Source organism: Natator depressus, chromosome 6 (assembly GCF_965152275.1).
Source record: "Natator depressus isolate rNatDep1 chromosome 6, rNatDep2.hap1, whole genome shotgun sequence".
NCBI classification, from domain to species: Eukaryota; Metazoa; Chordata; order Testudines; family Cheloniidae; genus Natator; species Natator depressus.
The window spans coordinates 2,136,033-2,160,789 of NC_134239.1; the positions used below are offsets into that span (position 1 = coordinate 2,136,033).

General features: G+C 61.6%; 2 protein-coding genes across 3 annotated transcripts; both read left to right on the top strand.

Moving 5' to 3' along the window:
* Positions 1-1,563: 1,563 nt before the first annotated feature.
* Positions 1,564-11,872, top strand: KREMEN2 (kringle containing transmembrane protein 2). Of its 2 annotated transcripts, XM_074954237.1 has the most exons (9): positions 1,564-1,596; positions 2,318-2,570; positions 7,328-7,594; positions 7,685-7,809; positions 7,903-8,056; positions 8,944-9,276; positions 9,881-10,018; positions 10,291-10,363; positions 10,840-11,872. In XM_074954237.1, the coding sequence occupies exons 2-9, from the start codon at positions 2,507-2,509 to the stop codon at positions 11,120-11,122; spliced, it is 1,437 nt and encodes a 478-aa protein (XP_074810338.1). In that variant the 5' UTR covers positions 1,564-1,596; positions 2,318-2,506; the 3' UTR covers positions 11,123-11,872. The 2 variants fall into 2 exon arrangements, with proteins under 2 accessions (XP_074810338.1, XP_074810336.1); XM_074954235.1 differs by lacking the exon at positions 1,564-1,596 and having other exon boundaries at positions 1,828-2,570.
* A 2,668-nt stretch (positions 11,873-14,540) lies between these two features.
* On the top strand, positions 14,541-23,867 carry PAQR4 (progestin and adipoQ receptor family member 4). The gene is made up of 3 exons (XM_074954259.1): positions 14,541-14,706; positions 20,103-20,321; positions 20,667-23,867. The coding sequence occupies exons 1-3, from the start codon at positions 14,541-14,543 to the stop codon at positions 21,098-21,100; spliced, it is 819 nt and encodes a 272-aa protein (XP_074810360.1). The 3' UTR covers positions 21,101-23,867.
* Positions 23,868-24,757: the final 890 nt, after the last annotated feature.

The window sequence follows — 24,757 nt, forward strand, 5'->3', positions numbered from 1 at the left end:
CCTGCTGGGGTTGGCTTCGCCGGCCTTGGGCCCAGCTGTTGGCATCACGGCTCCTCAAGGACTCGTTGAATGCACAGTGCCCACTGCTCTAGCCCACCAGCTCCCACTCCCTTCCCAGAGCTGGGGAGAGAACCCAGGAGTCCTGGCTCCCAGGCCCCCTGCTCTAACCCACACTCCTCTCCCAGAGCCGGGAATAGAAACCAGGAGTCCTGGCTCCCAGCCCCCCTGCTCTAACCCACAGTCCTCTCCCAGAGCCGGGGATAGAACCCAGGAGTCCTGGCTCCCAGCCCCGTCTACTCTAACCACTAGATCCCACTCCCCTCCCAGATCTGGGGAGAGAACCCAGGAGTCCTGGCTCCAAGAGCCCCCTGCTCGAACCTACTAGCCCCCACTCCCCTCCCAGAGCTGGGGAGAGAACCCAGGAGTCCTGGCTCCCAGGCCCCCCTGCTCCAACAGACAAGGCGTGTGTCCCGCGCGTCCCCCTCGGGGCCTATTCTGTGGGTTCCAAGGCCCGGGAATTAAGTTGGCGACGTCGCTCGGGGGTGTGACCCCCCCTGCCGGGTGACGTAGATTTACCGACCGGACCCCCGGGCCAGGGCCTGTCTACACGGACCCGCTGCGGCTGCTGGAGCGTTTCGTGTGGAGACCAGCCCGGCGGCGGATCAGAGCTGCCTCGGGGGGTTGGCGTGGCTGGCGTGGGGTGGGACGGCCAGGCGGTGGGTGCCCGCAGCCGGCGGGGGGCAGCAGCAGTGAGGCTGGGGGGGACGGGTGTGAGATTGTGGGGAGTGGGGTTAGGGCAGGGGGGGAGTGGGCTGGGAGCCAGGACTCCTGGGTTCTCCCTTCGGGGTTTCTGGTTGATTCTCCCTTCATCGCTCTCCCAGCTCCCACCTGCAGCCCCCATCGCCCCCCCCCGCCCCACCCCAGGGGATTCTGGGGCCTCCATTCCCAGAACAGGTCCCCGCAGGCCCCGGCTCCCAGCCACTTTGTTCTCCCTGCGCGGAAGCCCCTGGACACCAATCGCTCAGACAGGGCCGCCCCTGCCCCCCCGGCCCCCAACCCCCCAGCTTTGCCGGGGCCCCTCACTCCCGACCCGCAACCCCCTGCCAGCCCAGCCCTACCCCCAGCTCTGCCGGTGCCCCTCACTCTCGACCCACAGCCCCCTGCTAGCCCAGCCTTGCCCCCCACAGCCCTGCCGGTGCCCCTCACTCCCGACCCGCAGCCCTCTGCCAGCCCAGCCCTGACCCCCCCAGCTCTGCCGGTGCCCCTCACTCCCGACCCGCAGCCCCCTGCCAGCCCAGACTGGAACCCACCGAGGCCTGGGTTAGAGCAGGGGGGGCTGGGAGCCAGGACTCCTGGGCTCTCTCCTTTGCTCCGGGAAGGGAGTGGGGTCTACTGGTTAGAGCGGGGGGAGCTAGGACGCCTGGGTTCTCTCCCCAGCGCTGGGAGGGAAGTGGGCTCTAGTGGGTTAGAGCGGGGAGGGGGGCCGGACTCCTGGGTTCTCTCCCCGAGCTCCGAGGCCGGGCGGAGCTGGCTGCCGCTCCCAGCCGCCTGGCCGGCATCCCAGGCAGGGCTCGTATTTCAAGGGCTGCGGGAGATGTGAGGCGGCGTGGGCCCTCCCCGTGGGGGTGGAGGGGTGGGGGTGGGAGCTGGGACGTCCCGGGGGGGGGGAGGGGGGGCGGGGAGACTCCGTGTCCCACGACCGGGGCTGGAGACGGGGCCAATGGAGCAGGAGGAGCCCAGCGGGGAGCTGTGCGCCCCTTGTGCGGGGCATCGGACCCGGCCAGCCCCCTAGCCCGGCACTCGCGCCCCCCCCCCGCCCCCCGGGGCAGGGCAGGTGGGGATCCGGATCGGAGCCGGCTTCGGGGCATATCGCAGCCGGGAGACCGTCTCCACGGGGCTGCGAACCAGAACCGGCCCCAGCGCATCCACTGGGCTCGTGGGACCCAGGACGGGACCTGAACCAGACCGGACCCAGCCCAGGATCCACTGGGTCCCAGAGCCGCTGGGTGGCTGGGAAGCCACAAGGACCCGAGCCCGGCAGCCCCTGCTCTGGGGATCCACTGAGATCAGAACTTAGCTGCGGGGCCAGGGATCCCGGGATGGGACCCACTGGGATCCACTCATGAAAGGATCCACCTGGGACCCCAGCCCACGTTGCCTTCAGATCCCACCCGGGGCTTGATCCATCCAATCACAGGATCCACTGGGACCGCAGCCTGGCCAGGACTCGGGATCCACTGGGATCCTGGATCTCCCAGGACGACAGGATTGCCACCGACCCCGGCAGCCATAGATCCTTCCCCTTCCCCGGCTACAGGATCTGCCCTGGGAATCTGCTTCCTCGCCCTCCCTGCACTGACCTGGGAGAGGCTCCCCAGGGGTCACCGGATCTGTTGGGATCCCAGGAGCACTGGATCTGCCCTGCCCCCGCGCTGGCGGCCCCATTGGATAAGGGGGCAGATCCCTGCGCTGGCTCCCCCTTCTGGCGGGGCCGCCTGGAGTCGAGATGTTCTGGATTCGTGGATTCCTTCTTCTGTTCCTACGGAGCTCAACCGGGCTCCAGGGAGAAGGTGAGTCCCTGCCTCTGATCCCAGGACTCCTGGGTTCTCTCCCCAGCTCTGGGAGGGGATTGGGGTCTAGAGGGCTAGAAGAGGGGGACTGGGAGTCAGGACTCCTGGGTTCCATCCCTGGCTCTAGGAGGGGAGTGGGGTCTGGAGGTTAGAGCAGGGTGGGTGGGAGCCAGGACTCCTGGGTTCTGTCCCTGGCTCTGGGAAGGGAGTGGGGTCTGGTGGTTAGAGGGCAGGGGAGGCTGGGAACCAGGACTCCTGGGTTCTGTCCCTGGCTCTGGGAGGGGAGTGGGGTCTGGAGGTTAGCGGGCTGGGGAGGCTGGGAACCAGGGGGTGGGTTCTGTCCCTGGAGATCTCTGTGCTTCAGTGTCCCATGCAGGGGTTGACCTGGGGGTGTATATGAAGGGCAGGGGGGTAGCGTTACACCCTGCAGGGGGGGCTTGGGAGCTGGGGGCCATAACGTCCCTCGCCCCAGAGATCCACCCCCTGCGTGGGCGCCTCGGGAGGTGGAGGGCAGAGCTGGGCAGAGGGCTGTCAGCTGTGGAAGGAGGATCCCCGGCCTGCCAACCTCCCACCAGCCAGACACCAGCCAATTTCCCCTCCTCCCCACATGGCTGCCAGGCCCCCCAGAGGGGACAGGCCCCAGCCCCCTGAGCCAGCCAGTCCCTGCCTTGGGGCCCGACGAGACCAGACAATACACGCTTTGGAGAGGGTTTAGCCGAGGGCCAAGGCACCATGTGCCGGCGCGAAAGAAACAGGCTAAACGGGGCTAGGTGGGGTTACAGCTTGGCAGACAGAGGGGGAAATACACAGTGCTGTGGGGCTGGGAAGGGGGTGCCGTGCTCCAGGGAGCAGGGGAGGGAGTGCGGCAGGGGGCGCTGTGTAGCAGGGAGCAGGGGGGCGGGGGCCTTGGCAGGGAGCACCGTGAGGCTGGGGCTCGGCAGGGGGTGCCATGAGCAGGGAGCAGGGCAGAGGGCTTGGCAGTGGGTGCCATGCCACAGGAAGTGGGGGTTGGGGGGGGGGACTGCCATGTGTCCAGCCCCCGCACTCCTCCATCCACCCATCCTCACACACCCTCCATCTCTCCAACCTGAACCACGGGTCTCTCTGCCGGCAGCCCACCCCTCCAGCTCTCTGTGTGAGTGGCAGCTCTGGCCCACCCTGTACCCCAAGGGAGTGGGGGGCTGGCAGGGCATGGGGAGTCCCCACAAATCTATTTCTCAGGCAGCCAGGGCAATGGAAACTCAGATCCCAGCCACCCCAGGGAGAGGGCATCCCATGATCCAGGAGATGCCACATTTTATAACCCAGAACCAATGTCTGGAACCTGTGCCCAGTTTGGGGAATCACTGCTTGGCACAGACAGGAGCCGGCTGCTCTAACCCATGAGTTGGGGATAGAACCCAGGAGTCCTGGCTCCCCACCCTACTCCCAGCTCTGACCACCAGACCCCCAATCCCCTCCCACAGCCAGGGAGAGAACCCAGGAGTTCTGCCTCCCAGCCCCCCTGCTCTAACCCACTTGGCCCTACTCCCCTCCCAGAGCCAGGGAGAGAACCCAGGAGTCCTGGCTCCCAGCCCCCCCCTGCTCTAACCCACTAGACCCTGCTCCCCTCCCAGAGCCAGGGAAAGAACCCAGGAGTCCTGGCTCCCAGCCCCCCTGCTCTAACCCACTTGACCCTACTTCCCTCCCAGAGCCAGGGAGAGAACCCAGGAGTCCTGCCTCCCCCTTCCTCTTTTCCCCTCCCCTCCAGGGTGAACCCCGTTTCTTACCACTACCCTGCTCCCTGCTGGGAGTTAAGGCTGCAGACAGCTGCATGGACCAGCTGCCAGGCGCCAGGAAACCTATCACCTCCTGTGGCAGGCTCCGCGCCCGCCCCACAAAGCCCCTTGTGAGGGATCAGAGCCCCCCACGGCGCCACCCCCCCCTCCCAACCACCTGTCCATCATAACACCGGCTATTTTCATGCATGACAACAGGTGGGGCCGGTCCCCAGAGCCCCGCGTCTGCTGTGGGGGCTCTGAAACGGGGAGGTGTGGTGTGTGTGTGGGGGTCTGGTTACAGGTTTTTTGGGGGGGAAGCTCCTGCCCTGGAGGGGAAGAGGAATGGGCTAGATGGGCCCTGATGGGGTATCTCCATCTTTGCTGGGGAATAGACTGTTGATAGAACCCAGGAGTCCTGGCTCCCAGCCCCCCACCTCTCCCTGCTCAAACTCACAAGACCCTTCTCCCCTCCCAGAGCTGAGGACAGAATTCCCAGCTCTGGGAGGGGAGTGGGGTCGAGTGGGTAGAGTGGGGTGGGGTGGCTGGGAGCCAGGACTCCTGGGTTCTCTCCCCAGCTCTGGGAGGGGAGTGGGGTCTTCTTCTCCCTGTGCTTTTAGGGCTTTCATGGCTCCCATCCTGTTTCCTGTGCTGGTGACGTGGTGTGTGGCAGGGCTGCCCGCCCCCACACCCTCCCAGACCAGCATCTCTTGGGAGGGGAGGCACTCCAGCTCTTCCAGCTGTCACAGCCCTTCCAGATGTGGCAGGCCATGAAATGGGCCCGGATCCCGCCCCACCCTGCCACAGCTCTGCTATCAGGAGTCTGAAAAAGGCAGACACCTGCCCTGCTCTAGCCACTAGACCCCACTCCCCTCCCAGAGCCAGAGATAGAACCCAGGTGTCCGAGCTCCCCCCACCCCACACACACTCTAACCCACTCGACCCCACTCCCTTGGCAGAGATGGGGAGAGAACCCAGGAGTCCTGACTCCCAGCCCCACCTGCTCTAACCATTACCTTGTAATCACCTGCTGTTCATATGCTGATCTACCGGTTCGCTATCAGGACAGGATCATCCAGACTGTCTGTTCTCCCAGCAGAGATGGAGCCACCCCATCGGGGCCTAGCTTGCCTGTTCCCACCCGGGGCTGGATCCTCCCTGACAAACTGCTCTGTAATCCGGTCCTGTCACACCTAACTCCTCCACCCCTTCACCGCCCTGCAGCTAGATGCGTCTCCTGATTCATCTTGGGGCGAGCCGGAGCTCTGAGCCATGGCTCTCTGCTGGGCAGCGTCGTCACGCCCAGTCGTTAAGTATAACCTCCCCGGGAAGGCCCCCTTCAACTTCTCACGCCTTGGAAGGGCTCCGGGGCTGATGCCAGGCCCTCGGCTGGGTTTTCCGAAAGCGCCGCCTGGAGACAGGAGCGTGTCTCCAGCTTGTCCGTCCCTCCACTCTCCAGACCCTTCAGGTGTCCTTTATGGGATGAACCTCTTCACCGACGGTCCATCCTTCCCTCCAGCTTCCAACATCTTTCATCCCTCCAGCTTCTCAACATCTTCATCCCCTCCTCCATCCCTCCATCTTCCCCATCGTCCATTCTCCATGCAAACCCTCATCTTCCATTGATTTCAAATATCTTAAAGCCAGAAGGCACCATCGCATCTGACCTCCCAGATAACCCAGGTAGGAGACGTTCGCCCAGTGACCCCCTGTATTGAACCTAATAACATGTGTGTTGACTAAAGTATCTTCCACCAGGAAGACCTCCAGTCTTGACGTGACGCCACCAAGCAATGGAGAATCCACCATTTCCCTGGAGAGGTTGTCCCAATGGATAATCACCCGCACTGTTAAAAATCGGGTGGTTCATTTCTAGTCTGAATTTGTCTGGCTTCAACGTCCAGCCATTGGTTCTTTCTCTGCCTTCCTCCACTCGATCTGAAGAGCTTTTTAATATGTCTGGATTTTCTCCCCGTGAAGGTGCTTTATCCATCATGCTCAAGTCACCTCTTGACCTCTTCAAGACGCTCAACAGACCGAGCTCGTTAAGTCTCTCGCTCTCAGGCATTTTCTCCAGCCGTCGGATCATTTTCCTGGCTCTTCCCTGCCCCCTCTCCAGTCTTCCAACCTTCTCTATAAAATGTGCACCCCAGCAGTGGGCACAATGTTCTGGTGCCGGCCTCACCACTGCTGTAAAGTCACCTCCCCGCTCTCACTCACTACTGCCCTGGTGATACGCCCAAGGGTCGCATGCCACCTGCTTGCCATCGGTGTCTTCTCAGATGCTTCATCTTTCCCTGGCATCTTCTCTGGTGCTCTCACCCAATGTGGTCTTCTCCCAAGGCCCACCCTCCTTTGCTGGATCCCATGTGGGTGTAGGACAGTCTTGCAATTGTCGGTGGCTCCTCAAAGCTTGTTCCAAGAATGGCCATCTGTTTGTCCTGGGGTTGGGAAGGAGACGCGGCTGGTTGACTCCATCCATCGCTCGACCCCTGGCTTTCTCCTCCAGCTGGAGCTGTCTGGGGTAGGAGACAGCACTTGGTCCTTCGTTCCTTGCGGCTTCACGACCAAAATATTCCTCCAGCGTCTTCCCCACTACATCGACCCACCTACTCCAACCTCCCCGTGCGGAGCAACAAGCCAGAAGGCGTCCAGTTAAAGAGCCCAGGAGTCCTGCAGTCCTCAGCTGGTGTAAACCAGCATAGCTCGGTTGGCTTCCAGATGGCAGGACTCCTGGTTTCTTTCCCCGGCTCTGGGAGGAGTGTGGTTAGAGTGGGAGGGCTGGGAGCTAGGACTCCTGGGTTCTCTCTGGGGTCTGGTGGGCTACAGCGAGAGGGGTGGGAGTCAGAACTCCTGGGTTCCCTCCCCGGCTCTGGGAAGAGAGGTGGGGGGCTGGGAGCCAGGACTCCTGGGTTCTCTCTGGGATCTGGTGGGCTAGTGTGAGAGGGCTGGGCATCAGGACTCCTGGGTTCGCTAACCCAGCTCTCTTTCCTCCCCCAGCGCCCTCCGAGTGCTTCACGGTGAACGGCGCTGATTACCGGGGGGCCCAGAACCACACGTCCCCTGACGGCCGGGGCCAGCCCTGCCTCTACTGGAACCAGACCCAGAAGCACGCCTACAACACGGCCAAGTACCCCAACGGGGAGTGGGGCCTGGGCAGCCACAACTCCTGCCGGAACCCGGACGGGGACGTCCAGCCCTGGTGTTACGTCCTTGAGACCGAGGAGGGGATCTACTGGAAATACTGCGACATCCCCAGCTGCCACAGTGAGCTCCGGCGGGAGGGAATGGCAGGGGTGCCGGGCTGCCTGGGGGGGGGTACTCGTTACACCCTAACCCCGTCTGTCCTCCCCTCAGTGCCCGGGTACGTCGGCTGCTTCCTGGACTCAGGCAACCCCCCGGCACTGAGTGGAAGCAGCGGCACCTCCAGCAAACTGACCATCCAAGTCTGCATCCGATATTGCCGGAAGAGAGGGTACAAGGTAACCCCCCCCAAAACCCCCCCGCTCTGAGCCAGCCAGTCCCCCTGCCCTGGGGCCGGGTGGCAGGGGGACTGAACCCTTTGCTCCCCGCAGTTCGCCGGTGTGGAGGCCGGGTGCGCCTGCTTCTGCGGCAGCGAGGGGGACCTGCGGTGGGCCCAGCCCGCGGGGGCCGTGGAGTGCGACCAGGTCTGCTTCGGCAAGGCCAGCGAGCTGTGCGGGGGGGACGGCCGCATCGGGGTCTACGACGGTGAGTGGGGTCTGGGGAGGTGGGAGAAGTGTGTGTGGGGGGGAATCTAGGGAAGATGAGTATGGGGCTGCGCTGCACGGAGCGGGGGATCAGCAGGGGCGCTCCCCCCGGGCAGCCAGGGCCGGCCCCGATGCCCCAGTGCGGCGCTAGGGGGCGCTGTGCTGCAGGGAGCGGGGGATCAGCAGGGGGCGCTCTCCCCAGGCAGCCAGGGCCAGCCCCCATGCCCCAGTGCAGCGCTAGGGGGCGCTGTGCTGCAGGGAGCGGGGGATCAGCAGGGGGCGCTCTCCCCGGGCAGCCAGGGCTGGCCCCCATGCCCCAGTGCGGCGCTAGGGGGCGCTGTGCTGCAGGGAGCGGGGGATCAGCAGGGGGCGCTCTCCCCAGGCAGCCAGGGCCAGCCCCCATGCCCCAGTGCAGCGCTAGGGGGCGCTGTGCTGCAGGGAGCGGGGGATCAGCAGGGGGCGCTCTCCCCGGGCAGCCAGGGCTGGCCCCCATGCCCCAGTGCGGCGCTAGGGGGCGCTGTGCTGCAGGGAGCGGGGGATCAGCAGGGGGCGCTCTCCCCAGGCAGCCAGGGCCAGCCCCCATGCCCCAGTGCGGCGCTAGGGGGCGCTGTGTTGCAGGGAGCGGGGGATCAGCAGGGGGCGCTCCCCCCGGGCAGCCAGGGCCAGCCCCGACGCCCCAGTGCGGCGCTAGGGGGCGCTGTGCTGCAGGGAGCGGGGGATCAGCAGGGGGCGCTCCCCCCGGGCAGCCAGGGCCAGCCCCGACGCCCCAGTGCGGCGCGAGGGGGCGCTGTGCTGCAGATCACCATATCCCAGATCATTAACCCTTTCTGCACCTCAGCCCTGTTGGCCTCCCCTCCGCTGCTCACCCCTGCTCTCCCCCCCCTCCAGTGTCTGTGGGGGCCTGCCAGGGGAACTTCAGTGCCCCCTCCGGGGTCATCTACTCCCCGGATTTCCCGGACGACTACGGCCCCGACAGCAATTGTTCCTGGGTCCTGCGCCTGCCAGGCTCCAGCGCCGTGGAGCTCCGCTTCCAGATCTTCGAGATCCGGGACCCCAACGACCGGCTGGAGCTGCAGGATGGGCACAGCCGCCGCCTCCTGGCGCAGTTTGACGGGCATCACCGCCCCGGCCCCGGCCTCCTCCTCCCCACCGACGTCCTTGTCCTCAGCTTCCGCTCCGACCCGCTCCTGCAGGCCCAGGGGTTCGCAGTGGCCTACCGGGGTGAGCGATGCGGCTGAATCTGGGGGGTGGGGGCTGTTCATATGGGCGCTGAGATGAGGCCCCTCTAGGTGGGGCGGCTGGGTTACGCCCACAGAGGGTTCGGAAGCTGCAGCCACCTCAGCCTCCCTGGATTTGGGGGCGGAGGAGGGGGGGCTGCCTTTGAACTCAGATCCTCGTCCCAGGTGCTGCTAATGACGCCCTGGGGGCTGGAGCCGGGGTCTGTAATTAGGCACCTGAACACCTGCGTGGGGGCGGGGGAGTGGCTGGGGCGGGGATGTCACTCCTTGGCAGCAGGTATGCGGTCGGACCTGGGAAAATTCCCTCCAGGGAATCCCCTCCTGTCTAATCCTCCCGCCGAGTGCCAGGGCGGGGGGCTCCCTCGGGGGCGCTCTCCCCTGGCCGTCAGGGCTGGCCCCAGTGCGGAGCTAGGGGGCGCCGTGCGGCAGGGTGTGGGGCAGGGGGGCTCCATAGGAGGCACAGTGGGGTTGGTTGGCGGGGTGGGGGGAGGGCGGGGGCTGGGAGCCAGAACTCCTGAGTCCTGACTCCTGTTGGGACTCCCCGGGGCGGCGCTAGGGGGCTCACGGCTGACTCTCTCTCTGTCCAGGGGTGAAGGGCCCCATGCTGGAGACCTCGGAGGGTGACTCCCAGACGTTGCCCAGTGACCTGCTGCAGCCAACCTTCACGGACCAATTCAACTCCAGCTGGACCCGCAGAGCCGATGACATAGACATCGGGGCAGGAGGTGGGGAATGGGGCACGGGGCCTCTCCCCTCCAGGAGGTGCCGACTCCGATCTGGACCCAGGGTGGGGGACTGGCTGGCTCTGGGGGTTGGGGAATGGGACACGGGGCCTCTCCCCTCCATTGACCCCAATTCCGGCCTTGCTGTACTTCCACACCCTGCCAGGGGTCTCCCCCCACCAGCTAGCATTCAACTGCCCTTACTCACAAACACTGTGCTTTGTCAGCCATTTTTGTAGGTCCTACATAATCTCTACCTTTTCCTTCTCTTTCAGGCTGGATGATGTACACAGCTTCAGGGGCCTTCCTCCTCATGCTCCTCATCATCTCATACCACCTGCGGAAGAGGTGAGATCATGGGACGGGCATGGTGGGTTAGAGCGGGGGGGCTGGGAGCCAGGACTCCTGGGTTCTGTCCCTGACTCTGGGAGGGAAGTGGGGTCTGGTGGGTTAGAACAGCGGGGCTGGGAGCCAGGACTCCTGGGTTCTGTCCACAGCTCTGGTAGGGAAGTGGGGTCTAGTGGTTAAAGGGGGGTGGGGGCTGGGAGCCAGGGCTCCTGGGTTCTGACCCCAGCTCTGGGAGGGAAGTGGGGTCCAGTGGTTGGGGGGGGGCTGGGAGCCAGGACTCCTGGGTTCTGTCCCCAGCTCTGGGAGGGAAGTGGGGTCTAGTGGTTAGAGGGAGGCGGGGGCTGGGAGCCAGGACTCCTGGGTTCTGTCCCTGGCTCTGGGAGGGGAGGGTGTCTAGTGCTTGATGCACTGCCCTCTTGTGGCTGTAGCCAACACTGCAGCAGCCTGTCCCACCTGCTCCGGGTCTCTCCCCGCAGGACCTGCCTGTTTGTGCAGAAGAAGAGCGGGGGGCTGCCCGGCTCCTTCTCCTCCGCCGCGGGCCCCCGGTGCCGATGCCAGTGCCTGGCGGGGGAGGCCTGGGCTGTGGCCTATCGGCACACGGGGGTGCTGATCTGCACCGGCCACAGCTCCCGGCACCCGCCTCCGCTCCCCGGCTCGGACGACGAGGCTGCCTCCGACTGCGCCTGCCTGTGTCAGAGCTACGAGAACCTGGCGCCCACCAGCCAGTCCTCCCTCAAGTCGCTCCTGTCCCCAAGCTGAGCTGGGGGGTGGGCGGACCCCCGCTGGACTCCCCTCCAGAGCCAGGGGGCAACTCCGGAACGACTGCTTCGGAGGAGAGCTGGGGGGACCCCCGAAACGTGCATTCATGCCCCCAGTGTCTGCTACCCCCTGCAGCCCCCAACTCCACAGAGACCCCAGAAATGGGGATCACGCTCCCCAGTGTCTCATGCTGCCCTGGAGCTCCACTGCCCTATGAATGGACCCCCCCCCGCCCCGCCCCATGGGGTGTCTGACTCAGTGTCCGAAACAACTTCTGCAGCCTCGCCAAATCACCGGTGACATCATCCGAGTTGGGATGGGTGGCCCTGTCTAATGCTCTCCCCCGGGCCCCACGGATGTACCCCAAAATGGGCTTTGTGCCCCCCCCCACCAGTGCCTAATGCTATGGCCACCCCTCGACGATGATGCTGGTTTGACCCACTGAAAGAAGTGGCTCCAATCCAGCCCCAAGGCAGGGGACTGGCTGGCTCAGGGGGGCGTGGGATGAGACACGGGGCCTTGCCCTCCCGCAGCCGTAGAAGTGTAGCCCCATGCCATGGGGCACCTATGGACACATATGGGGAGTAGCAGGGAGGCACTGGCTTGCACAGACACTGGGGAATCTGTGGACGGGGTGTAGCTCCCCTGCAGGGGGTGCTGTGACCCATGTAAGATGCACGAATACACCCCCCCCTCGGGGATCCGCAGCGACATGCCCTGAACCAGCAAGAAAGATGATATGAGAATGAGCCAGATTAAATTATTTTACATATGGGAATGTCTCTTCATTAGCATTGGGGGGAGGGGGCTGGGAGCCAGGATGCCTGAGTTCTCTCCTGGCTCTAGGAGGGCAGTGGGGTTGGTTGGCGGGGTGGGGGGAGGGCGGGGGCTGGGATCCAGAACTCCTGGGTCCTGACTCCTGTTGGCACGTTGAGGGGAGTTTAGGTTGGGCACAATTTAGTGTGGCCTGAGTGGAGGCCTTATGCTAATGATCTTCTTTGTGTGAATAATTTATGCTAATGAGGTGACCAGAGGTGACCAGTTGGTTGTATAATCTGCTCTTCCACTGGGAGGTGCATTTATTATGCTAGTGAACCAGATGTTACATAAGAACATAATAACGGCCCTGCTGGGTCAGACCAAGGGTCCATCTAGCCCAGTGTCCTGTCTCCCGACAGCGGCCGGTGCCAGGTGCCCCACAGGGAATGAACAGACCAGGGAATCCTCAAGTGATCCATCCCCAGCCTCTGGCAAACAGAGGCTGGGGACACCCTCCCTGCCCATCCTGGCTAATAGCCATTGATGGACCAATCCCCCATGAATTTATCTAGTGCTTTTTTGAGCCCTGTTATAGTCTTGGCCTTCACAACATCCTCTGGCAAGGAGTTCCACAGGTCGACTGTGCATTGTGTGAAGAAACACTTCCTTTTGTTTGTTTTAAACCTGCTGCCTGTTAATTTCATTGGGTGGCCCCTAGTTCTTGTGTTATGAGAAGTTGTAAACAACACTTCCTTATCTACTTTCTCCGCACCAGTCATGATTTTATAGACCTCAGTCATATCTCCCCTTCGTCGTTTCTTTTCCAAGCTGAAAAGTCCCAGTCTCATTAATCTCTCCTCATACGGCAGCCGTTCCAGACCCGAATCATTTTTGTTGCCCTTTTCTGAACCTTTTCCAGTTCCAACATATCTTTTCTGAGATGGGGCGACCTGATCTGCACGCAGTATCCAAAGTGTGGGTGTACCATGGATTTATATAGGGCGGTATGATATTTTCTGTCTGATTATCTCTCCCTTTCCTAATGGTCCCAACATTCGGTTCTCTTTTTTGACGTGGCTGCACATTGCGTGGCTGTTCTCAGAGGACGCTCCCCAGTGACTCCGAGATCTCTTTCCTGAGTGGGAACAGCTCATTCAGACCCCACCATTTTACACGCATAGCTGGGATGATGTTTTCCGATGTGCATTACTTTGCATTGATCATCATTGAATGTCATCGGCCACTTTGTTGCCCAGTCCCCCAGTTTTGCGAGAGCCTTTTGCAGCTCTTCACCGCCTGCCTGGGACTTAACTGTCTCGAGTGGTTTTGGGCCACCTGCAAAGGTTGCCACCTCCCTGTCTGCCCCTTTTCCCAAGTCATGGATGAATACGCTGAACAGGACGGGGCCCAGCACAGGCCCCCGGGGGACCCCGCTAGCTACCGCTCCCCACTCTGAAGACTGACCACCTATTGCCACCCTTTGTTTCCTGTTGACCAGCTCCCGATCCAGGAGAGGCCCTTGCAGCTCACTCGGCTTGAGAGCCCTTGGTGTGGGACCTCGACAGGCTTCCTGAAGAGCAAGTAGGCTATATCTGCCGAGGACATTTGCATAAATTATGCTAATAAGGGGGCGTGGCCTGCTGCTGAATCGCAAAGGCCACCGCCCGCCAGGGTGAGAATCCGCTGAGGAGGGGAACGGGGCCGGCCTATTGCGGCAAGGCTCTGGGCCGTCTCTTGGGGCGTGGCCTATACGCACTATGCAAATGAGCGAACTCCCAAGCCCCCCTGGCCCAATAGGCAGCAAATACTATATTATGCTAATGAAGGACCTTCGGTTGAAGCTGTAGGCGTGGCCTGTATGGAATATGCAAATAATAGAACTCTTGGCTTCTAAGGCCACCACCCACTGAGGGGGCGGGGCACATTTTCTGCTCATACAGGGGAATTTCGTCGCGCCCCTGAGAAACGTCGTGGGCGTGGTCCGCATATATTAGGCAAAGTATCGAATTCCTGCGATCGGGCCGCTACAACCCGGCTGGCAGCGACAAGCAAAAGAGGGTGCTGCTGTTGTCCAATAGGCAGCGGCCGGCAGACTTTATGCTAATAAGAAGGACTCCGTTTGGCCGGAAGGGCTGTTTGGCGGAGGCTGTGGGCGCAGCCTGCATATATTACGCAAATAAGGGAACTCGGGGCCTTGCGGGCTGCGCGTGCGGCCACTTTCCCTGCTACTCAGGAAGGCGGGGCGGGGCCTGTTTATGGAAAGGAGGGGGCGTGCACACATTATGTAAATGACCAACGCTCCCGGGAGACCTTGCAGCCCGCGCGCGGGGCCACTTTCCCTGCAACTGACCTGGGGTGGCCGGAAGGGGGCGGGGCGAGTCGATACCAAATCTATGCAAATGAAGGGTCGGTGCAACACCATGCAAACTAGAGTGCGGCCCGTATGATGCAAATGAAGGAACCTTCCCGTCGCGGCTCCGGGGAAGGCGGGGAAGCCCGGACGCACAGGAGGGGCGGGGCCGGGCCGCTTGGGGGGCGGGGCCCAGTGTGAGCTCACAGCGGGCGGGGGCGGGGCGCGGCTGCCGCTGGCCGGGCGGGCGGAGGGAGGCAGCGGCCCCGGGATGCCGCGGAGCTGACCGCGGGGGGGGGGCCCCGGGCCATGGCCTACCTGGGGGGGCCCCGGCTGCTGGACTGGGCCAGCTCCCCCCCCCACCTGCAGTTCAACCGCTTCGTGCTGACGGGCTACCGGCCGGCGAGCTCGGGCTCGGGCTGCCTGCGGAGCCTCTTCTACCTGCACAACGAGCTGGGCAACATCTACACGCACGGTGAGCCCGGCCCCGATCCCGCCGCCCCCCCCCGGGCAGTGCCCGCGTGCCCCCCGATCCCGCCCCCGGACCCTCCGATCCCGCCTCCGGGGCCCCGATCCCGCCCCCCCCGGGCAGTGCCCGCGTGCCCCCCGATCCCGCCCCCGGTGCCCCCCGATCCCGCCCCCGGACCCTCCGATCCCGCCTCCGGGGCCCCGATCCCGCCCCCCCCGGGCAGTGCCCGCGTGCCCCCCGATCCCGCCCCCGGTGCCCCCCGATCCCGCCCCCGGATCCTCTGATCCCACCTCCGGGGCCCCGATCCCGCCCCCCCCGGGCAGTGCCCGCGTGCCCCCCGATCCCGCCCCCGGTGCCCCCCGATCCCGCCCCCGGACCCTCCGATCCCGCCTCCGGGGCCCCGATCCCGCCCCCCCCGGGCAGTGCCCGCGTGCTCCCCGATCCCGCCCCCGGACCCTCCGATCCTCCCCCGGTGCCCCCCGATCCCGCCCCCCCCGGGCAGTGCCCGCATGTACCCTGATCCCTCCCCCGGTGCCCCCCAATCCCGCCCCCGGACCCTCTGATCCCGCCTCCAGGGCCTCGATCCCCCCCCCCGGGCCTCCCGATCCCCCCCAGGCAGTGCCCGCATGTACCCTGATCCCCCCCCGGACCCTCTGATCCGCCCCCCCGTGCACCCTGATCCCCCCCCAGCCCTTGGCAGTGCCCTCCTGTGCACCCTGACCCCCCGATCCCTGGCCAGTGCCCCAATGCCCTGATTCCCCCCCCCCGGGTCTGATCTCCCCCAGGCACCCTGATCCCCCCTGATTCCTCCCCCCACTGCACCAGCCACCTACACCCCCTGCCCCCCAGTTCCCCTGCACCTTGATCCCTCCTGCACCGGCTCTCTACATGCCCTGCAGGCTCATCCCCCCCATGCGCTGGCCTCCTGCCCCCCGATACCCTTGCACTGACTCCATACTCACTCCCCGACCCATTGAGTGTGCCACACTCCTATGTACACCAGCCCCTGAGCCCCACGGACTCAACCCCAATCCCCCAATTCACCAGCTCCTACAACCCAAAGCACCGAGACTCCCTACCCCAATTCCCTGCCCATGCACTGAGACCCCCCGGACCCCTGCCCCCAATTCCCCACCTTTGCACCGGGCCCCTGGGCTGATCTGTTCCCTCTCCTGGGCACCCCAGCAGCCAATCCCCACATCGGGCTCCGGAGAGCATGGGGCTTCCCACACCGGCAGGAGAAGAAGCCGGGAGATGGGCTATGCTGGGGCTGGGAGCCAGGACTCCTGGGTTCTATTCCCAGCTCCGGGGGTGCGCAGGGCCCCTCTCATTTGTGATAAGGCCCTTGACTGCAACCATGCCAAGTGAGTCCCAAGTTCATGAGCAGCGCTGCTTCCTGGGTCCCCACCCAACGTGCGCAGGAATGTGACACCTGGCTCCGGCAGAGGCTTCCCACTCGATCTGCTGAGCTGAGCACAAAATCCCCCGCAAGGTGCCATTGGGATCCAGGAGGCCTGGCTCCTACCCAGCCCCCCCTGCTCTGCCCCACCAGACCCCACTCCCCTCCCAGAGCCAGGGATGGAACCCAAGAGTCCTGGCTCCCAGCCCCCGGGGAATGGGGTGTGGGTGGGGCATCCCTGGTACTAGGAGATGAGTTTGGTCAGTTCCATCCTGTTACCCCGCAACCCCACCTCATAGTCGGTGGCAGAGGAATGCGCTGGGGACGCCCCAGATCAGCTACGGTTAATAGCTTCCTAGGTCTCCTGGGTTCCATATTCTAGTGGGTTAGAGCAGGGGGGCTGGGAGCCAGGACGCCTGGGTTCTATCCCCAGCTGGGTCCCTCTGTTCTGCATCCCCTGGTGAGCTCACCCCTGGCCTTCAGGGACCTTGGTCTTAGAGTCTACGGGGTCGGGGGGACAGTGGGGCAGGAGTGACCGTGAATCCCTGTCGAGCCGTGACCTTCTCTGCCTCCTCCAGCATCCCCGCAGCCCCCCCTTCCTGGTGCCCGAGACATCTCCTGGGATTAGCTGGGATCAGCTCAGCTCAGGGGGCAGATTCACCTGAAGTGGCAGAGGCAGCCAGATGGTTTAGAGGTCAGATCAGGACTGCTGGGTTCTATCTCCAGTTCTGGGAGGGGAGGGGGATCTAGTGGGTATGGGGGGGCTGGGAGCCAGGACTTCTGGGTTCTCTCCCTGGATCTGGGCTGGAGTATATGGGGGTCCCCATTCCCGGGTGAAGGTCGGGGGCTGTGTCATTAGAAGAGATTGGCCGGTTGAATCCTCTGGTTAGATCCCTGCCTTGTTCATAGCCCTCAGGCCCTTTCCTCCAGAGTCAGGGCATGAACCCCGGTGTCCGGGCCAAACCCCAGCTCCTCTCTATGTCCCTCAATCAGATTAAATTGGATACAGGCTTCTCCTTCACTTCCTGCCCCATACACTGTGGTGTTGTGTGTGGCTTTTACTAGTTGCCCTGTCCCAGAGGTGGCTGCATCTCAGCTTCGGGTATCCCTTCACTGAAGAAGGGGGATGGCTCAAGGCCAGGAGCCAGTTCCCTGGCGCCAGTTCCTGCCACTGTTTTCTGCGTGGCAGTGCCAGGATCAATGCTTCCTGCCATGCGAGGGGCCGGGGAACTGCCCCCTGGATACAGAAGCTGGGGGGGAGGGATGGATTGATCCTGCTGGGGTGGGTGGGTCAGGGAGAGAAGGGATATCTGGGGAGGGGGCTTGGAATGTGTGGGGTAGAGATCAGGAGGATTTTGGGGAGATGTGTATGGGGGGACAGGGATATGGGGTGCTGGAAATGTGGGGCCACATGGGGGATCAGAGGAAAGTGAGGGCTGGGGCTATATGGAAGGGGCTGATAATTTGGGGGAGGGGGAACTGGAAATTTGGGGGGCTTGTGGCCCCTGCACAGGGATGTTGGTGGGGGAAGTGGGATCCTGCCTGGGGGAGCCCTGTAGGGAGGTTGGGAGTGGATGCCAGAAGGAATTGTTGGGGGAGACATGCAGGAGGGCATCATGTGAACTGAGCCGATCTGTCTTGGGCTCTTGAGAGCCGGGAGCCCAGGGCACACGTTTCCGTGAGGGGAAATTGTCTCCCCTTCCCTGGTGTTGTGATGCGGCCACCCCTGGGGTGGGCCGCGGGGGCTGGTTATACAAGGTCCCCTTGCCTGGCACTTAAGACATGGCCCCTCTGGGGCTGTTCATACGGGGACCCCTCACCCGGTGCTGAGATGCAGCCCCTCTGGGGTGGGGCACTCTCTGCAGCACCGCGCCCCCTGGCAGATCCTCCCTCAGCTTTTAGCTCCCTGCTAATGATGATCTCATTAAGGGCTCAGGGCTGACCTCGGGCCCTGACGTCAGGGGCCAATGCCTGCCTCCCCCACTTAGCTCCCTGCCTAAGTGGCTTAGACCTGGGTGCCTGACCCTATGTCCTGCCCTACAGGTGCCCCTGGCAGGACCAAGCCCATCCTGTATCACCCATGGCTGACACAAGTTGTCTGGTTCTCTGCGTAGCAACTAGGCAGACACCAGGGCTCCAGAGACTTAGAATATCAGGGTTGGAAGGGACCTCAGGAGGTCATCTAGTCCAACCCCCTGCTCAAAGCAGGACCAATCCCCAATTTTTTTTCCCCCAGATCCCTAAATGGCCCCCTCAAGGATTGAACTCACAACCCTGGGTTTAGCAGGCCAATGCTCAAACCACGGAGCTATCCTTCCCTCCAAGTCTCCAGGACTCCTGGGTTCTGTCCAGGCTCTGGGAGGGGCGTGGGGTCTAGTGGGTTAGAGCAGGGAGGCTGAGGGCCTGGACTCCTGAGTTCTGTCCCCAGCTCTGGGAGGAGAGTGGGAGCTGGTGGGTTAGAGCAGGGGGGGCTGGGAGCCAGGACTCCTGGGTTCTGTCCCCAGCTCTGGGAGGGGAGTGGGAGCTGGTGGGTTAGAGCAGGGGGGGCTGGGAGCCAGGACTCCTGGGTTCTGTCCCCAGCTCTGGGAGGGGAGTGGAGTCTGGTGGGTTAGAGCGGGGGGGCTGGGAGCCAGGACTCCTGAGTTCTATGTGAAGTTGGCGTTGGGAAGTGTCTCTGGAGTGTAAATCATGATTATTTAACGTCTCACTTGGCCTCACAAGCTGAGGTCATTACCTGAGTGTGTCACCACTCATGAGAGAGCTGTGGGGATTCCTCTGTGCTCTGCCCCAGAGCTGGCTGCCTCTAAGTACCAGGCATGCCATCCCCCTGCGGCATTGTGTGTGGCTGTTCTCCAGCTGTCCCGCCCCAGAGCTGGCTGCATCTCTGCTGGTTCATATTCCCTCTGCAGCCGCTGGCAAGCTGGTGCCACGGGCTCGGTGCTCTCAGCTGTCAGGAGAACAGCTCAGCATCTGATTTCTTTGCTGATTCTGCTCCTGGTGCCCTTGGCGCTGGGGAGGGGCGGGTCACCTCTAGGCAGCTGGGCCTGGCACTGGGGGGTTGGGATAGCCCTCTCCAGCAGAAGTTGGGAGACCCCTGCCCTCAGATCCAGGATGCCCCAGGCCCTTCAGAGAGGCTTAAAGGAGGGGTGTGGGGTAGAAGGGCTGGAAAATCTCAAGAGGGTGGGAACGTAGTAATACACTATTGTTATCTGCAAAGGACTTATCTATCGTAACTGTCCGGCCACGATCAGCAGGAGAGTGAGGTCGAGTGGGCTGGAGCCAGGGAGGGCCGGGGGGGTGGGGGGCTGGGAGTTGAGAGCCAGCACTCCTGGGTTCTATCCCCAGCTCTGGGAGGGGAGCGGGATGTGGTAGATTAGAGCAGGGGGGGCCAGAAGCGACAGGCACCGGCAGGGCTGTAGGTCGGGGCAGGGGGCTGTAGGTCAAGTCAGGTCGCTGTCCTTGGGGCTGTCCCTTCCATCCAACCCCAGAGCAAATAGCTGATAAAGTGATGCCAGGTGCATCTTTGCTCCTCCCTCTCTGCCCTCTAAGGACTTTTGGGATTGGGGGGAGGGGGCTGCCTACAGCTCTTCCCATCTCTGCTTGTTGTAGAGCTGTGGGGAGAACCCAGGAGTCCTGGCTCCCAGTCAGCTCCGCTCTAACCACCAGACCCCACTCCCCTCCCAGAGCTGGGAATCGAACCCAGGAGTCCTGGCTCCCAGCCCCCCTGCTCTAATCACCAGTCCCCACTCCCCTCCCAGAGCTGGGATAGAACCCAGGGATACTAAGACAATTAGGATCATCCTGGGGGACCCAAAGTTGCAGCCTGGGGGGGGGGGGGGTGCAGTGTCTGTGCAGAGGGGACTCTTGTTCTGGGGTGACTCCAGGGGAAGGAGCTAGTTTGTGGCACTTGGGGGGGGTGGTGCTGTCTGGATTGGGTTGTCCGAGGGGAGCGGGGTGCCCCATGGCCAATCACTGCAGCTGAGCCTCCCCGTCTCGGTCTCAGGAATCCCCCTGTTGGGCTTCGTCTTCCTGCTGCCCCTGTCCATCCCGTGGGCGCGGATCTCGGTGGGCTGGCTGGCCGTGGTGCACTACCTGGCCTGCGTGGTGCCCCAGCTGGGCAGTGTACTCTACCATCTCTTCATGAATCACGAGGGGGGGCCAGCCGTCTACCACACCCTGCTGACCCTCGACATGTGCGGGGTCTGCATGGTCAACACACTGGGTGAGTGGGGGGCTGGGGAGCTGGTTGGGGGGGATATGGAGGGGCAGAGCTGGGGGGGACTGGTTGGGAGCAGAGCTAGGGGGCATGGCAGGACTGGTTGGGGGTTATGGGGAGTAGAGCTGGGGGGAACTGGTTGGGGCAGAACCAGGGGGCGTGGGGGACTGTTTGGGGGTTATGCAGGGGCAGAACTGGGGCTAGGGTAGATCTGGTGGAAGGGTAGAGGATCCCAGGGGGGAGGGGAGGGCAGTGGCATTGTGGGGCAGTGCAGGGACCAGGTGGGCTGGATGGGGCTGAGAAAGGGCTGGTTGCCCCCGACTTCTAACCTCTTTGCCCCCCCTCCTGCAGGTGCCCTTCCCATCATCTACTGCACCCTGGCCTGCTCCCCGCTTCCCCGCACCGCCGCCCTGCTGGCCTACACGGCGCTGTCCAGCTACGCCATCATCTGCGCAGTGACGGCCCACTCCAACGTGCGGCGCCTGCGCTCCTTCGCCTGGCAGGCCCTCTTCCGCTTCTTCTTCTTCTACCTGCGCTGGGTGGGCCTGGGCACAGGCCACCCCTCCTCGCTGCGCTCGTACCTCATCATGGACGGCCTGGCCCTGCTGGGGGGCGTCATCAACATCTCCCGCGTGCCTGAGCGCTGGCAACCTGGCTGCTTCGACTACTGGTTCAACAGCCACCAGATCATGCACGTGCTGGTGGTGGTCAGCATCCTCTACCTCCACTGGGGGGTGGTGGCCGACTTGCTGTGGGTCACCAGCTATGCCTGCCCCCAGGACTGATTGGACCCACCAGCCAGCAGGGGATGGTGTGGTCTTATGGCTGCACCCCTCCAGGTCACCGCACGATGAATTCCCGTTGGCCAAGGGGTCTTCTGGATCCACTCCCGTTTGCTGTGGTGTCTTCTGGGTGGCCGGTGATGGATTCTCATTGGACAAGTTGTCTTCTTGATCCATTCATGTTGGCCAAGAATGGATTCCCATTGGCAAAGGCATCCTCTAGAGTCACTCCTGTTGGCCAACAATGGATTCCCCTTGGCCAAGGCACCTTCTACAGTCCTTTTGGCCAAGAGGTCTTCTGGATGGCCATTGATGGATTTCTGGTGGTTTTGGGGTCTTCTGGATCAACTCCCATTGGCTAAGGGGTCTTCTGAATCACCAGAACAGGGCTCCCACTGGCTGAGTGTCATTGTGGATCACCAGGGTTGGATTTCCATGGTTGAGGGCTCTTCTCTGTTGCCAGCAATGCACTTCCATTGGCTAGACTCTGGATAGACTCCCTTTGGCTGATGAGGATTCTTCTGGGTCACTAGCCACAGACTCCCATTAACAAAGCTCCAGCCAGATGCCCACTGTCCGTGGGTCATTCTGGACCACTAGGGATGGATTTCTATTGGCTGCGGTCCTTTGGATCCTTCTGGATCACCAGCAGTGCTCATCCATAGGGACTGGGGCAGGGTGGGGGCTGCAAGGGGGCATTATTTTGAGGAGATAGGGGGTGGAGCAGCCCCTCTCCCGCTTTAGACCTTTTATCCAGGTATCCTACAGACTTTCAGACACCATGCAATACTTTCTACTTTTTAAAGGGCTGATGAGGTGCCTGGATGCTGGGGTTTGCACTGACTAGGGATAGGGGGAGGCAGCCCAGGAGAAGCTGTGTGTTGGGTGGGAGATAAGAGGGAGGTATCAGTGTCTTAGTTGACTCCCAACACTAATAAGCTGGCCTCGAGGGAGGCAGTGGAATCTAGGAGCTACAGCAGGACTCCTGGGTTCTCTCCTGTTGTCATCATCCTTGGGCCAAGCGGCTTCAGCCGCTTGTGCCTCAGTTTCCTGTTGCTCCCTGCTCTGAGGGTGGGGTGGGGGGTGTTTCCTGTTACTGAGTCCTGGTCTGCACACTCTCCTCCTGCAGAGGGAGGAACAGGTATTCCCCTTTCTGCAGCAGTCACGGCTCCTGGTGCAGTAACAGCCAGCGGGGGACTGTGTCCCCATCAACCTGTTTTTATACTACACGTCCCATCTGCTGCTAACCCCATGGTGCTCAGCGGGAGCCCCGGGCATTAAGAGCGCCAGGGCTCCCCTTCCACCCTCTGCTGGCATTGGGGTGTGCCTACTGTTCCCCTTCCCCAACTTAGGGCCACTAAACACAGAGGCAGCTCTGGATCATTGTTTTCCAATTCCTGTTCACTGGGCCCTGAATAGCTAATCTGGATCCTGAGCAGGGAGGTGTGTGTGTGAATGGAGCTAATCTGGATTCAGAAGTCACAGGTGTGGAAGTAGCTAAACTAGTTCTCAATCTGGATTCTAGTTGGCCACATGCATACATAGCTAAACTCATTCTCAGTCTGGATTCCTGTCCAGAGGCCGGGTGTGAATGTAGCTAAAATTGTTCTTAATCTGGATTCCAATTGCCCAAGTGTGAATGAAGCTACACTGGTTCTCAATTTGGATTCCAGTTGGCCATGTGTAATGTAGCTAAACTCATTCTCAGTCCAGATTCCAGTCATGAGGCTGCATGTGTGAATATAGCTAAAGGGTTTCTTAATTGGGATTCCAGGTAGGAGGCCATGTGTCAATATAGCCAAATTGAATTTTTAATCCAGATTCTAATCTGGTTTTGCCAGGAAACGTATATGGGGCCAAGCTGGTTCTAAAGGTGGAGGCCAATGTACATAAGCAGTTCTTAAATTCCATCTTGTTCTCTGATTGTTTTGCTCACTGTAAATGGGGCCCTCTCAACCTCATTCCTGGTAGGCAGCCACACTCGTTTAGAAACCAGTTCAGTATTAGAAATTTGCTTTGAATTGCCATGTAGACAAATTTAAGGAAGCAGTACAAAGGGTAGCAGAGGTCGAGGAGGACCATGGGTGGACAAAATGGGCAACTGAGACAGCTGTGCTGTGCCAAGACAAGAAGTCAAGCATCAAAGGGTAACCAGCCACATAGCATGATGTGGATTACAGCAGGGAGAGATGAAAGCTAGGACTCCTGGTTCTATCTCTGCTCTGGGAGGCATGCAGGTTCTAATGGTTAGCGTTGGAGGCCTAGGAGTTAGGACTCCTAGGTTCTGTCCCCAGCTCTAGGAAGGGGATAGGGTCAAATGGCTTGGGGCGTGGGGAGAGGAGAGATTAGGCCTTCTGGATTCTGTGCCCCTGCTGTCCCACCCTGTAAATGAGGCCAAAAGGAAACGTAGGAAGGGGGTTATAGGTTGTGAACTGTTCTCCCACATTGAAGGGAAAGCTGTATTTCTCTGGCCTCCCTCAGAGGGGTGCTGTTGGGTGGGTTCTGCTCTTCCTTGCCCCACCAAAATCCAGTCTTCGTTATCTCAGGGCACATGAACACAGGTAGTGTTCGTGGCTTCGTGCCGAAGCAACATATCTTTTTAAATTAAAAATGTAAAACTGAAAAGTAAGAGGCTAACATCCACATTGTGCAGGGGTGGGGGGAGCAGGGGGATGGAGGTTCTTACGGGCCACAGCCTCCCACCAGCATCCTGTTAGATGGTAGCTCTAGGCTTCAATAAAGCAGAGACAGAGCTCATGTGAGTGTGGTTCTTGGTCCCCCGGCCATAGCTGGCTCCAGGACCTCCGTTTCCACTGGCAGAAGAGTTGCCTTGCTCCGCTGAAGGCTAGGCATCTGCTGCAGAGATGGTAGAAGAAGATGTGAGACCTCTTGAGGAACAAGCAAGGATGGTTCTGCTGCGTGCTTCCACCCTGGGATCTTCAACCATCCTCTGTCCCCCATGGCCATGAGTCTTCTCCACTGATGTCCCACATCCAGTACTGGAGGATCTTCAATGTTCTTCCACCCCTGTTGGCCGTGGATTTTCTCCAATGATGTCCCACCCCTCCCTACTCAATAGCTGTCACCCCACTAGAATTAAGAACTGGATTGTTCTGTGCTCCTCAAGCCTTCCACTACCTCCCCCATCCTCAACGTCTCTAAAAGAATACATTCTTTCCTCTGTCGACCACCCACTCCTCCAAACATGAGGATTTGTCTGCGTTCAGAGTCACTCCAGTTACGGAAACAAATTGAGAGGATGGCCCAGTGGCTAGAGTGTTACCCTAGGACGTGAGAGGCCTGGGCCCAAGTCCCTACTCTTCCACAAACTCCCTCAGCTCATATATTTAGTCTGTGCCTCCATTTCCCCAACTGTAAAATTAGATAATAGCATTTTCACTCCTCGCTGGGAGGATAAGCACAGAGATTGTGAGGTGGTCTGATGCTAGGGTGATGGGGGCCAGATAAGTGTCTTAGCTAGACAGACACACCAGTGCAGACCATCTTAATTCAAATTGAAGCCTAGTTTCTAGCTCTTTGTTGCTCTAAACAGATTCCTGGCCCCAAATTTAATTTAGATTAAGAGCATCTACACTGATTTAACAAGATCTCGTTTTAAAGTCAGACTGGTTAAAATTGGGCAGCTTTGCAGACAGAGAG